Source organism: Lissotriton vulgaris, chromosome 12 (genome assembly GCF_964263255.1).
Source record: "Lissotriton vulgaris chromosome 12, aLisVul1.2, whole genome shotgun sequence".
In the NCBI taxonomy this organism is placed as follows: Eukaryota; Metazoa; Chordata; class Amphibia; order Caudata; family Salamandridae; genus Lissotriton; species Lissotriton vulgaris.
Window position 1 is genome coordinate 591709199 of NC_141700.1, and position 14047 is coordinate 591723245.

At 42.7% G+C, this 14047-nt stretch overlaps 1 protein-coding gene across 1 annotated transcript in view; it reads left to right on the forward strand.

Annotated features, from left to right (window-relative positions):
- LOC147677797 (ATP-binding cassette sub-family C member 12-like) overlaps positions 1-14047 on the forward strand; it is a 1863878-nt gene that overhangs the window by 325310 nt on the left and 1524521 nt on the right. Inside the window, exon 5 of the mRNA XM_086945587.1 lies at positions 32-179. Coding sequence (XP_086801713.1) covers positions 32-179 — 148 coding nt within the window. The remainder of the gene's footprint in view (positions 1-31; positions 180-14047) is intronic.

The window sequence follows — 14047 nt, forward strand, 5'->3', positions numbered from 1 at the left end:
CTTAAATAACATTGATCTCCCTTATTTGCAGTCTCGAGGCCTTTTGGGATGAAGAAGTGAAAAGGGTTGGCCCAGAAAAAGCTTCCATGGGTCGTGTTGTCCTAAAGTTTCAAAGATCAAGACTGCTGATGACCCTGGCCGCAACCCTTGTATTTGTCGTCTGTGCTGTGGTGGGACCAGTAAGTGTATTACCTAGAACATCTTTTCTACAGATCCCACAACAGATAACACACAACAACATTTGTGCAGACTGGGCTTCTTTTCCATTCACAGAATTTTACATTTATTGTATTAATTGCATCAACATGCTGTTCATTCGTTGTTAATAATTTGTCATTTACTCACCGGCTGCCCGTTATGCCGGCTGGCATGTAGGGCAGCAACGATGGACCTCCACATCTCTCTGTCTTGGGTACATTTGTGACTGTTGTCAGTATTTTGATGATTGTCACCCCAGCAACAGAATAATATAACTGATTATGTTTCAACAAAATAATACATCCCTTGTTTGAGGAAAGGTATGGTTTATGTGTTTTTTAGGCAGCTGTGTTATATAGATGGTTTCTTTTTCAGTGGGTGTAGTGATCTGCTGATCACTGTTCTAGTTGTTAAGCACCAGCCACTCCGTGAGGGCTGGCTTACACCCACCCCACACCCATCCAGTACAGGCATCACAGGACATCTGAGCTTGGTAATAAAACGGTCGGGGTGCACGTGCCCTGGCCTAGTTCTATCCAGTAACCATGTGTATCTGTGTCCAGTCATTTTAGGGTGGATGAGAGCCCAGGGCCCTGCACCATTACATTGGCGATGAGCCTGCTAATCCTGCGTGTGCAGCCGCCTCTATCGTTGGTGGTGGAAGGGGAGTGAGCATTGCCATTGCTGTGAGCCAATGCTAGTGACTGAAGAAGAGGTCAGGGAGAAGACAAACTGACAAGAGGTCCGAGAAGATGACCAAGGAGTGGTCTGAGAACAGGACTGAGGAGAGGTCTGATAATATTGACCTGAAGTCAGATGTGATGACAAGAAGAAGGTTGTGACGCCAGGTATGGTCATCGGAAGAAAAGAAAGCATTGTCATAAGGGAGAACAAGCCCAGGAAGACACGTGTGGAGTGCACGCCACAAGGAGAGGCCTGGGTAGTGAAGACAAGCAAGAAGAGAGGACCAGACTGCATCGCGAACGAAAGATGGAAATTGTATGGCATGATGACACGGTGAAGAAGAAAGCTCAAGCAGTAGAGAGGAGTGTGTGACATGACAACTCGCACACCAGAAGGCAAAGGTGACATGTGCCAGAACATCGGAGCACAGGACCTGGAAAGAACATCGGTGGCACTGGGAGAAAACATCTATCTATGAGTCCTCAGACCACCTGGTGATTGCAGAGGTGAGCAGGCTGGGCCATTGGTAACACCTACCTTTGGGTTGAAATGGGAGACTGAATAGCGAGAGTGCTAAGATGTCCTGTAGAAACGGATCTGACCACTCAACACAAGACCGTGGATAACCAAGGGGCAAAGGCCTCAGGGATGCCGGTGGCAGCGGGTCCTGACAAGAGAGAGGGATCCACAGCTGCTCTTCTGCAGGTCCCAGGAGGATGAAGTTCTTGTGTGAAATGGCAGGAGCCATCAACTACCCTTCAGGTGGAGCTGTTGGAGTGATACGGCGAAAGGCACATGTCCAGTGGAAGCCTGGCAAAGAGGGCCTCCGGGACATCCCGTGGGAGGGGAATACTTGTGAGAGGGGCATCCTAGTGAGAGGGATGTCTTGCAACTACTCCACCATTTGAAAAGAGAAGTAATGCTGCCAGTTGGGAGAAATACGTGACAATAAGTGACATCCATCTGATCCACCATCACTCCACTTATATTCGTCACCACTAGAGTGATGCCTAGAAAGTATGTAAGAACAACTTCCATGTAGAGTAGACAGAAGACCGGACCCACCCAGCACCCATGAACTGTGCCAAAGAGAACTGGTGGTCCCAGCTGCTATTGTACCATTATCTATATTGTGCTAGCAGCTTAAGAGACTTAGTGGACGTTTCTGTTTTGTTGTTTTATATTGTTTTGTTTTTTTAACACTTTATTTTTCAAATAAAGGATGAGGTTTACATTGCATTGCATAAAGTCTCTTGACATTTAAAATAAATCGAACCTGTCATTTGGTGATTCTCTCCCACAGGTTTGGACTCTATTGTTTTCTCTTCGAATAAAGTTTGGGAGGGATGTAGTGATCTGCTGATCACTGTTCTAGTTGTTAAGCACCAGCCACTCCCTGAGGGCTGGCTTACACCCACCCACACACCCATCCAGTAGGGGGGTCACAGGACATGTGATCCTGGTAATAAAAGAGGCCGGGCGCTTGTGCCCTGGTCCAGTTCTACACAGTAACAATCTCTTTCTGTGTCCACTCATTTTAGAGTGCATGGGGGACTAGGGCCCTGCACCATCACAGTGGGGTAGGCACAACTATGTAATCTCTGCTCGATGATAGCTTGTCATTAGAATCTTTTTATACATCTGCAAAAGGTGGGCAAGGACTTCTTGACATGACATCATTTCTTGACAGGAGCAAGGATTATCAATGTATTTCTTGATTTTAAAATAAATTAGGATTTGAATGTCTCCCACCACTTCTACTTATACTTTAGGTCGCAATCAGGCTGCCTGGATACCTTTACAGGACCATCTACTGATGTTGTGACAAAGAAAGGTTCGACTGCATCCAAATCTCTTTTTTGATATTTGAGATTTTTATTTCAACTTGTGTTCCTTTTTTATCATGCAATGTTCCAAATTTAGTTTGGTGTTAATCTAGAATCGTTTGATTAAGTCAGTAGTAGTGGTACTATTGTGTCGAGGACATTTCGATGCCGCACACTAGGATACATGGCATCATCTTCAGGACAATTATATCATTCATGTTTGTCTTGAAAAGTAATAATTACAATTGCCTATCATATGTGGCAATTGTATTGAAGGACCATCAGATATGAGGTTAAGGTTGCGCGGGGTACTGGCATGGACTACACTTAAGCGCGCTGCCACCGGCAGCTGTGAAGCGATCCCCGCGAAGCATGTATGAAAAGCGATTCGGCTTTCGTCAGCAACTGAAGGTCCGTGATTGACCCGACCCCCAGAAAGTAAGACGCAGGACCTCCCTGAAACCCGCCATTGATGGGTGTTCCAGTACCCAGCCCAACCTTAACCTCATATCTGATGGTCCCTCAATACAATTGCCACGTATGATAGGCAATTGTAATTATTACTTTTCAAGACAAACATGAATGATATAATTGTCCTGAAGATGATGCCATGTATCCTAGTGTGCGGTATCGAAATGTCGTCAGCACAATAGTACCATATGTTCCTTAAATGTCTCAATGCTCTGTACAATGGTACTTTAGAATGAAATCATGTCTGTTCACTGATTAATAGTACACAGACCGCCTTGTTCATTTTTGCCTAAAATCTTTTGTTTTTTCTTGTTCCCTGTGGGTCACAGGCTGTGCCCACTTGACATTACCTTAAGATTCTCATTTACTTTGTGTATTTTCCTAATAAATTCCTGTCCGGCTGGATGAAGGACATACTAACTATCTAGTGTATGTCTATTCTTAACCTGATCCTTTCAAATACTAGGGTCCACTGTTTTTTGTAAAAATCACCGGAAAGATGAAAGAGCCCTTGATCAGAGAAATGCAGAGCTCAGTTCCTTTAGTGGCTGGACAGGCACAGACGATTACCAATAAAACTAATTCTGCCAAAATTACTTGATCTGAGCTAGCCCTAGATGTTTTTGTACAATCTACTGAGGAACCAAATATAATCTTAAATGTATGTTTTCGAATTCAGCCTGCCTTCTTATTAAGGTGGAGAATGTTGAGTGGATCAAATCAATTAAGGATTTTAATATTGTTTGTCTACAAGAGACCTGGGTCTGTGAAGCAGTCCACATAGATGGGGTTCTCTCTATTCACACCCTGGCAGTAAACGAAAGACGGGGCTCCATAGAGGTGGTTTATTAACCTTAATTTCAACTACCCTGTGTAGGAGGATCTACAAAATGTACCTCGACTGCCCCTATTTTCAAATTATTAGACATTTGCATAAATCCAGGTAATGCTTATTAATAATTTGTGTCAAAATAATTTCATTTCAAGTAACTTAGATGTAGCAGCTTTCCTTGAAACGATTGAACAGATTCTGAGCAACATTTTAAGTGAGCCCAACATGGATTTTATTGTGATCTGGAGGGCGATTTTAATTTTAGGCTGTGCCCAATCTCTAATGGTTCTGAGTGTGAGGTGATGGGATGTGACACCGAGGATTATTCCCATTTTAGTGCACAGTATGTGTGGATATAATTTAAATTCTACTTTGAATAATGATTCCCTTTTCTTGCTATTTACCTTTCAGATCACCCTGTAATAGGACATTTTACTTACACTGGAAGAGGCTCATGCAGTCTTACTGATTTATTTGTGCTCTTTTAGTACTTTAAGCCCAAGCTCATCAATTCTTCATTATTGCAAAGTTGTTTGAGTGACCATTACCTTCTAGCTATTTCTTTTTACAACGAGAAGCAGCAGGGCGAATTTGCCAGTATGCCAATAGAACGCCAATAGAATATGGGCATTCTATGTAAATGGGTCATGGTGGATCCAGGGTCCATGCTAGAAGAACTAGCAGAGAGAAGTAGGGAGCAGGTAATGATCTGCTTAGATAGTGAACTGGACCATAAGCGTATGTAGCAGGCAGTTTTCGCAATTTACCATTCTGTCACTGACATTCTGACAGCAAAGAGACAGGATAGAGAGCCCAGGCTGCAAATATGGCTTGATGGAAAGTGCTTAAAGGCTCAGAGAGATGTTATCTTTGCCTTGGAAGAGGTGCCTTGTGATAGGGGATGGCAAGACTTTGCAGACAGAATTACAAACAAGCAATTGTGCATATGAAGGTAGCTATCAGGCATGAAGCCTGGGAACAATTGCATGCAGTTAGTGTAAGAAATGCTGTCTGCCTTCTTTGGAAATCAGTCAATGGCCCTTATTTTCACGACAATCATAACATCACTATTGATGTCACTGCTCCATCAAAAAATAGGGTTGACCACTTTTCCCGGGTATACAATAGTCATGAGCAATCTGATATATACGTTGAAGCTGTATTAACTAAACCTTTCGGGGGAGGTCTGGAGCTAGCACCTCCGACGTTGATACAAGCTAGATGCACGATAAAACAGAGCACCAGAACTAATGCCCCTAGTCCTGATGGAGTGCTGGTTGACCTCTGGGTACCACAACTTACCAAATCTTTGGGAGTGCTACTATTGTTGGCCCAGCAAAAGCATAGTCAAATTGTATTATAGTCCCTCAATTAAAAAAGGGTGACAGAGCATACCCCATATGCTACTGTCCTACTTCCTTAATTGATTAAACAAGTAAAGTCATGGGGAGTATTTTATTGAATTGGCTGGAAACCTGGGTGTCACAAAAGAGTAGCTTTTCCGATGTACAGTACGGATTTAGACACTGCCTTGGCAGTGTTGACCAATATCTAAATCTTTACCCTTTTATTGGTAAATATACATTGGCAAAGGATGGTGGTCTCCATAAAGAATTTATGGATCTCACCTCAGCCATTGACTGGGTGAATATAGGGACATTAATGGCATAAAATGCTATAAATTGCTGTATTCTGGGCATTGAATTATTTCTTATCCCAGCTGCATGAAGATGTGACCTTATGCATAAGGTGTGGGGGAAACGGCGATTGCACTGCTCCCATTAAAATTAAGTGTGCTGTGAGGCAAAGTTGCATACTGGCACCAATCCTTTTCTGTCTATACAGCAACAATTTGGATACCTACCTAAATTTTGGGGAGGCAGACACACCTATGGGGTGTTCTAGGAAGCTCCCTGCCCTGCTTTATGCAGACGACTATATGTTAATGCCATGAACTGGTGCGGGCTTACAGAATTTCACAGACCATGGTTGTAGGGTACACATGCACCAGCCAGAAGCCACACCACATCAATCGCAAAAAAATTCTTTATGTTCCAGCCTTTTCTTATTTAGGTATACCATTTGATCGCAAAGGCAAATGGTCACAGCTAATCGAGGTCAAAAAGTCTTGGTTTGATCAAACATTGAGGCCCTTTTTAGATCTGCAAGGAAGTTGGGGCTCTAAACCTTTGGATGTTATGTTCAATATTTACATTGAAGGCTGCTGCTCTACTATAATATATGGAGCTCCAGTTTGCAGATATCGCCTACAAGATTTCCCAACCGTTCGTGAACCGCAAGAGATTTGGTAGCTGGCCTCATGGTCCCTCAAGCGTTGTCGACCGCAAACTCGTCATACCTGCGCACCATAGGACTACCGGCGGATGTTTTGTGAAGAACGCAATCTCGAACATGCAGAATCTGCAACCTGGCGAAGGTTCTCTCCTGAGCAGCATCAATACCTTCTTGAAATGACGATTTGGATTAAATAAAAACTCCTTAGATTGACATTTGGCTGTACTTTTTTGTGCCAGGAGTCCTTTTTTAAAGTTTTTTTTAGAGGAAGGAAGTGCCCCAGAGTCTCCAACTTCCTGTTCCTGTTTAGCAGGCTCCTCGCAGTGCTTTGATCATCTCCTGCTCACTTTTTATTTGGATTTGGAACTAGAAGGATCACTCTTTGTGTCTGCTGCATCATGTATCATTGGATTTGAGGACTTTTGAATTTGAGATTTCAAAAGTAAATTGGAAAATTGGTGCTTTTTGTTTGATTGGGGCATTGCACCTACATTTATTGTACTTTTCATTTTTTTTTACAATTTATTGTGGTGGGTGGCCTGAAGTTTCAGTAAGGGCCTAGTTGATTCTTTGTAAGTATTTTTTCTTCTTTTATAAAGGAAACATGTTGCACAGTTCACTACATTTTGTCCAACTTTTAAAATCAATTTGCAATATTTATTTTAATTCACTAGCCCGGTGGTCTGCCAATAGGCCTTTCAGCCAGTAGTCCCAGAGTTACTCATGGGTGCATGAAGCAACTGTGGTCTCTGTCAAATGTAAACACATTTAGGGCATGGATTGAATTGCAAAATATGTTTTTTGGGGTATTTCATGTTTTTCACGTGCTGCTGACATCTTGAAGATGGCGCCAAAGAGTAGGTACCAGGCCTAGTACCAAGAAAGTTGCCAGTGAGAAGAAGGCACTGCCATTTACTAAGGCTGGTATGTCGCCCAAGACCTTTTTTGGGAAACAAAAAAGTGTGCCTGCAGCAGCGGCGTCCAGGGAGCAAGCTGGGAGCAGCACCCCTGCATCAGTGGACCCACCCCACCAACCTTGGCCCAAGCCCATGTCAGTCACAGAGGCCGCCAGTCTAATCACGAGTCCTACGGTGATGAGCAGTGATGTTGAAATGTAATTATCGCAAAGTGGTACTCAATAAATGCGGGAAACTCAGATAAGTGGGCAACAACAGCCACAAACACCACGCCCAATAGTAGCTGTTCCTCCCGAAGTAGGGGCAGTTCAGGAGATCGAGCTTCGTGCAGAGAAAGAAGAAGAGCAAGCCACTCTTTTAGAAGATCCATTGTCTTCCAGATCCCCAGCAAGCAAAAGAAAGGTTAGTCCATCAACTTCTTATGCAAGCCCTCCTTCTGATGATCTAGACGCCACTTGGAGGCCACCTCAGCCTGAGAATGGGACACGCAATGAGACAAGGCTTAGAAAAAGGAAGGTTTCAGTAAGCCTTAGACTAATGGAGGTAGATGTAGAAGAGGAGGTTGATGATGAGCCAGTCATCATGGACATTAGTCCTGTCCTAGTGGAGACTGACATTGCCCTGTCCCAAATTGCTGTGAGGGATGTGGCACAGATACCACCAACAGAAAAGTAACCACCAACACCACCTCCAGATTCCATATTTTGTTAGCAGCGACCTACATCCACCACAACCACCTCAGTAGAAGAAATGAGGAGACTAAAATACTTCTGCCTTTGATCTACAGTGCGGTCAGTAGAGTTATCCTTGATTTATGTAAGGCAGAGACAATTTTGTTAAAGGATGCCACAAAAAACATTCCTCAATGAGTGTACTGAGTACTGTTTTCAAATGTACACTGCGATCAACAGAGTTCACTACTTGATAGCAGAAGCGCTTAAGCACTACAGACAACATTAAATTCATTTTGATTTATTTAAGGCAGAAACAATTGTACTGTGTCCTCAGATTTTGTTAACTGTGACAAAAAAGCATTTCTCGATATTTGTGTCAACTACTGCCTTCAATTTACACTCAGCAGGGTTCACAACTTGAAGGCAACTTTGCATGTATACTACGGACAGTAGGGAATTCAACCTTGATTTATTTAATGCAGAAACAATTGTACTGTATGTGTTCTGTTTTTGTTAGAATTCACATGAATTATCGCAAAGAAGAGTCAAGAGTTTTATGTCACGGTGAAACATACTATCCCTTTTAAATGTCACGTAAATATACACATTTTAATAATGTATTCTATATATGTTCTATCTTCCACTTCAACCATGATTGCAGATGATGCAGTCCACCCTAACATCTACATTGCGAACTGCAAGGTTTACAACTTTACTATAATCAGTTCAGAAAACCAAATACTCCCAATCTGCAACATCGCCACCTGACATACGTCCCCATTTTGAGAAAGTTAGAATGCACTGCGTGAAGTGCAATTGCTTAATTTGTTATAGGGAGCAATCAGTAGACCTCGTTTGCAGAACAATTGATAACCATTGATGGTAGTTTTTTTTTCCCCTCAAAGTACATGCAATCCAGTATGCAACATTCAATGCTTTCAGTGCAGCCCGTTCAGACCACGCATCATCGTAGGGTGAGTACACGCTAAACACCAGACGTACCACTAACTCAGTACACCATAAATAATCGCCCGAGGCTTTATTAAGGCAAAATTCGGTAGTCAAAAAACATTACCCCCACTGCGGCCTGTCCGGACCACGCATCATCGCATGTTACATACACGCTCAGTCCCAAAGGTACTACTAACTCAGTGCACCATAATTCATCGCCACGTGTCAGTATTCAGGCAGAATTCAACTTACACTTTATTTCTTATTTGCAGAGTGCAATACCAAACTAAATAAAACATCTATCAAACCCTATGCAATATCCCTTTAGTAGCCTTCTTTCAAAAACATATTTTATATCAGCTCTAGGTTTAGTTGAAAAACAACATTCAGTAGCAAAAGACATTGTTAGTAGTGCAGTCTGCCTGAACCACACATCATCGCAGATTCCACACAAACCGACCCTACCTCAGTGTACCACAACTCATCAAAACTTTACGATAGAATCTTCTGTGTATTTTTTTACATATAGTGCTCTTACCTTTGTACAGTAGAAATCAAAAACCATTTACGATTGAATATCTATGTATGATATCATAATTACTAATCTACTTGTTACCAACAGCAATGTAATAAAATGGAATCGAGCACACGTGCCCGTACACAATTCAACTATCTATCTGTGTCTATGTATTTAATATGTTCGTAAAATGCTGCTCCTGCGCCCTATCACATTATATTGTGATATAAATAGCGTATACAACCATCTTACCTCTGACAGCAAGTGTGGGCTATTCCTCCTTTTTTTTAGCATATTTATATAGCGCAAATCAACTCAAAAGTATATCAGCAATTTACATGAGCACCGTATTTATAGTACATTTTCAGGCACACGTAGATTACGTACAGTAACAGGATGTGGACGCAACTCCAAGGCTCAAACACTGATTTACAACACCAAGTTTGACAGTATACCCAAATACCCACATACCTATATATATATTAGCTGCCCTTCATGTGCCAAAAACTGCAACTTAAACCTTTCACAGCCCTGTATTACTACAGTTACTACACTCCACTGAATGTACAACAAACATTCATAATCACAGAAATGAGTCATGTCCACCATCTTTTATGTGTGCAACTATAAATGAATATAAAGTCAGTGATACCCTGTACCTTCCATGTTCGCCATGTTGTGCAACTTTACAGATATAATGACACATTTGCGTTTAAGACCCGGGTGACGTCAGCACTACAAAACAGACACCTGAATCACTTGATTTCTCATATACCTAGTGACCGAACCACGCCCATAGCTGTGGAGTCATTGTTCACAGCCTCGTGCAGCACTGGCATACGTCAGGCCAGCACACTCCGCTTACGCTTCCAGGAAACCACAACAACGATACATGGCCCATATTTCCATTGTACTGATTTCTTAGTTCCAGGTCTAGTTGTAAGAACAGCACACACACACTCCCTCATGACTGGTATACACCCACACCACACCCATCCAGCACGTGTCACTACACACGTGACCGTACCAATAAAAAAGAGGGGGCGCACATGCTCTACACCATTTTAGAGTTGCTCCCATCCCAAGCGCTGCGATGGGCCGTCTTAGTGGTTTGAACGCCTCATTTAGGCTCGAACCACCGAGTACAAGGGCCCACCAATACGTGCGTGGCCTCTTTGGTCACTGAGTTAATGGTACCCGAAGGACTGATCGGGTGAGGAACCTGCGATTATGATGATGGGACCACGAGTATGTCATTAGTCATACCTATATCAAGACTCAGCACCATATGTCAGATTTCTTGGTGGCAGAGCGGGACTGCATGATGTAGAAGTTGTCCTGTGCACGAAAAGGTGAGCAGTGAGACCTGGTTGCGCATCGGAGGGAGTCGATGGGCTGCAGCACACTGGATACAAAAAATCGACACAGCGATTTAGGTGTACGCAGTCCTATATACCGTGGGGCGTATTTTCAAACCCATTGCATCACTTTTAAATAATTTTTCCTATGTTAAATTTTATGCAAAAGTAGCGCGAGGGGCTTGTAAATCTGCCCCTGTATCCTATTGCATTTATATATTTCTTTTTCCAATAGCAGGAACGTTGTTATAATCAGTCAAACGTCCAGAATATAAACTGTACAAATAGTTGTTTTTAAATGCGGGAGGGAAGGTGTGTCAAAGGGTGATGTTATTGTACTCCACATTAAGAAAGTAACAAATACCAATCATAACATCTTTCTTTTTCTATCTTTTAAATGTAGAGCTTCAGGATGCATTATGTCCCGGCACGTGGTGAAAAACAGAACCCCCCTTCCCCTTAGCGCCTTGAGACCCTCACGGGTAAGAAGCGCACTTTACAAGTACTCTGATTGATTGATTGATTGGGAAAAGTGGCGAAAGGAGCTTCTAAATCTCCCCCTGACTTCCCAAGAAAAACACTCACCTCCATTCTAGGTACGCAATATTGAGAACTCACCGCTATGCAGTGGGAGTGCATGGGATATACTACTTTGGAAGAAAAACAGCACACAGACATCTCCTTACAGTGGTTGATGAAATATATTATCCTGAGTGTACAAATATATTAAGCAAAAATATCTGTGTGCAGTTGTATGTACTATGCTATTACTAACTCTATATACTATCTTTCAGATCACTAAACTGGAGGGTGCACTATGAACCAGCACATGCTTTTACACAAAATGGAGACAAAAGGTGAGCTACAAGTATTTTCTCCAGTATTAACTGCTCCATCTATAACTTTCTCTCTCTCACAGTTATAATGTCGTTTTTTCTCTCTTTCTCTCTCTCACTCTCTCTCACATCGTTTCTCTTTCTCTTTTAAAGTTATGGACACTGCTGTCCACTCTGCTGTGTACAACCAAAGCTGAGTTCAAGTTGTGAACTCTGTTGCTCACAGTGTTTACAGTGTTTACACAAGGTAAGCAGAGCAACCTAGATATAAAATGTCTCTGATTAAATGGATTAGAAATAAAAGAGCTTATTTACAAGACCCTTGCGCCACTTTTGCGTCACTTTTAACATAGGAAAAGTATCGCAAATGTGGAGCAAGGGGCTTGTAAATAAGCCCCAAAGAATATTCCTGCATAATGACTTGATCTTCCACCTAATTCTGTCTCATCTCTGAATCATTTTAAAGACCTGTTGGTCCATACTGTAAATCTGACGCAGTAGGCACTTCCATACAGACACCTCTTGAACATGGGCCTATAAGAGAGGTGGAATGTATCAGGCACACTGCAGACGTGCAAATTAAAAAATATCGCCAAGTATTACCTTAACTTGTAATGTTTGACCTCATTTAGTCACATTGATCTAACTTTGAACACTTATTTTCATTTTTGTTTTGCAGATTACCTACCCTACTTCTATTTGAGTCCATATCACATTTTGTTTAATGTTTTTTTTAAAGTTCTGTTCCTAGTTATTTATTTCATTGTTATCTTTAAGATACATTTCCAGTTATGTATTGTTGTTTTAATAAAAGTTAATTTAAAAAAAAGTATATACGTCTTCTTTTTCGGACATTTCCCTATTATATAGTGTGATAATAATACAGTTAGAAAACATTTAAAAATAGAAATGATATTTATAACTTGAAGTATAATACTAAGGCTAACTCTTTACTAGCTCTTTACCAGAGTCTATAGCTACGACTAACGGTTCCTATGGAAATCTTTTAAAACTCCAGACCAGTAACTGTTTCGATTAGCAACATAGTGTGGTGAACTTCTAACCTCTGTGCTCACTTAAGTGTTCCATGAACTGTTACTATGGTAACAGGCAGTAAGCCGTTTGGGGGTAGGGTTGAAAGCTACTGGCTGTACAGAAACCGTTATATTTACCCAGGATACTCTACATGACAGAAAGGAAAGCAAAGTAAAACAGAACACTGTGTACAAGATTTACAGCCCCCTTGTGCCACTTTCGCATCCAAGGCCCCACCAGCAAAATTAGGAGTGTGGGAGCCTCAACAACCCCCCTCAAGCCCCGGGAACCACCACCCCCCGGGGATTTGTGTATTGTGGGAGGCAGGCTGCGTGGCCCTCCGCTTGGAGCTCTCAAGGGCCCTGGGGAACGCCATGCCCAAGGGCCGGCTCCTGCAGTGTCCCGGGGTACCTACCCCCGGGACACTGCTATTTGATATGAAAGGGGGGAAGTCTTGCGTCTCCCGCCTTTCCGTGGAAAACTTGGTTTGGATTTTGAAAGACAGAGCAGTGAAATCTGTTCTCACTTTCAAATTCCAAACCAGATTGCTTTTCCACATGCAAGTTAGCATCTTCCCATGTGGAAAAGCAATGCCGGCTCCGAAAGGACACAGGGAGCTGGTGGGACCGTGGGGGCATTGGGGCTCCCTCCACGGACCCCAACATTTTTTATAAGACCCGGGGGATAGGGTCCCCGGGGACATTAGAAATTACTGATAGGGGCTATTTTTTTACGGTAAAATTTAAGTCGCACACCCAGTGCAGCGCTCAGTGCGGCCACCTGGTGTGCAAGCACTGGATGCACGACTCATAATTTGTAGGGTGCACAACTCCAGCGCCTTTGGTGCACAACTTCTACATGTTTGGGAGCCGCCATTTTTTTACACATGGGGAGCTACTAACGTGCAGCTCCCATGTGGAAAAGCAAGGTCCCCAGAAGCCCCGGGACACGGCAGGAGCCGGCCCTCCTACAATACATAAAGCGTAGAGGAGTGGTAGTCCCCGGGGCTTTGGGGACCTTGCAGCCTCCCCCACCATTTTTTTTGTAGCCCCGGGGGGAGACGGGGCCCTCAAGTGCTCCAGGAGGGGAGCCACACAGTCGCCCTCCCACAATACATAAAGCCACGGGGGGTGGTCGCCCCTGAAACCTATGGTTTTTTCACTGAATTTCTAAGGTTTTTTCAAATGCTAATTTTTAACTATAAAGTGCCTGAAACCTATGGTTTTTTAAGTGAATTTCAAAGGTTTTTTAAATGCTCTTTTCTAACTATGCCTACAGAGGTAGGAGATGTGAAGCAATAAGAAAAAAATGCACAGAAAAAAAAGAAGTGCAGAAAGAAGCAACAGAAGTCAACAGAGACAAAGAAAAGTACAGGAAGAAGAAGAGATGTACAGAATGAACCAACAGAGAAGCAAAAGTCCTCCTGTAACCACAACTTTTTCTGACAGGTACT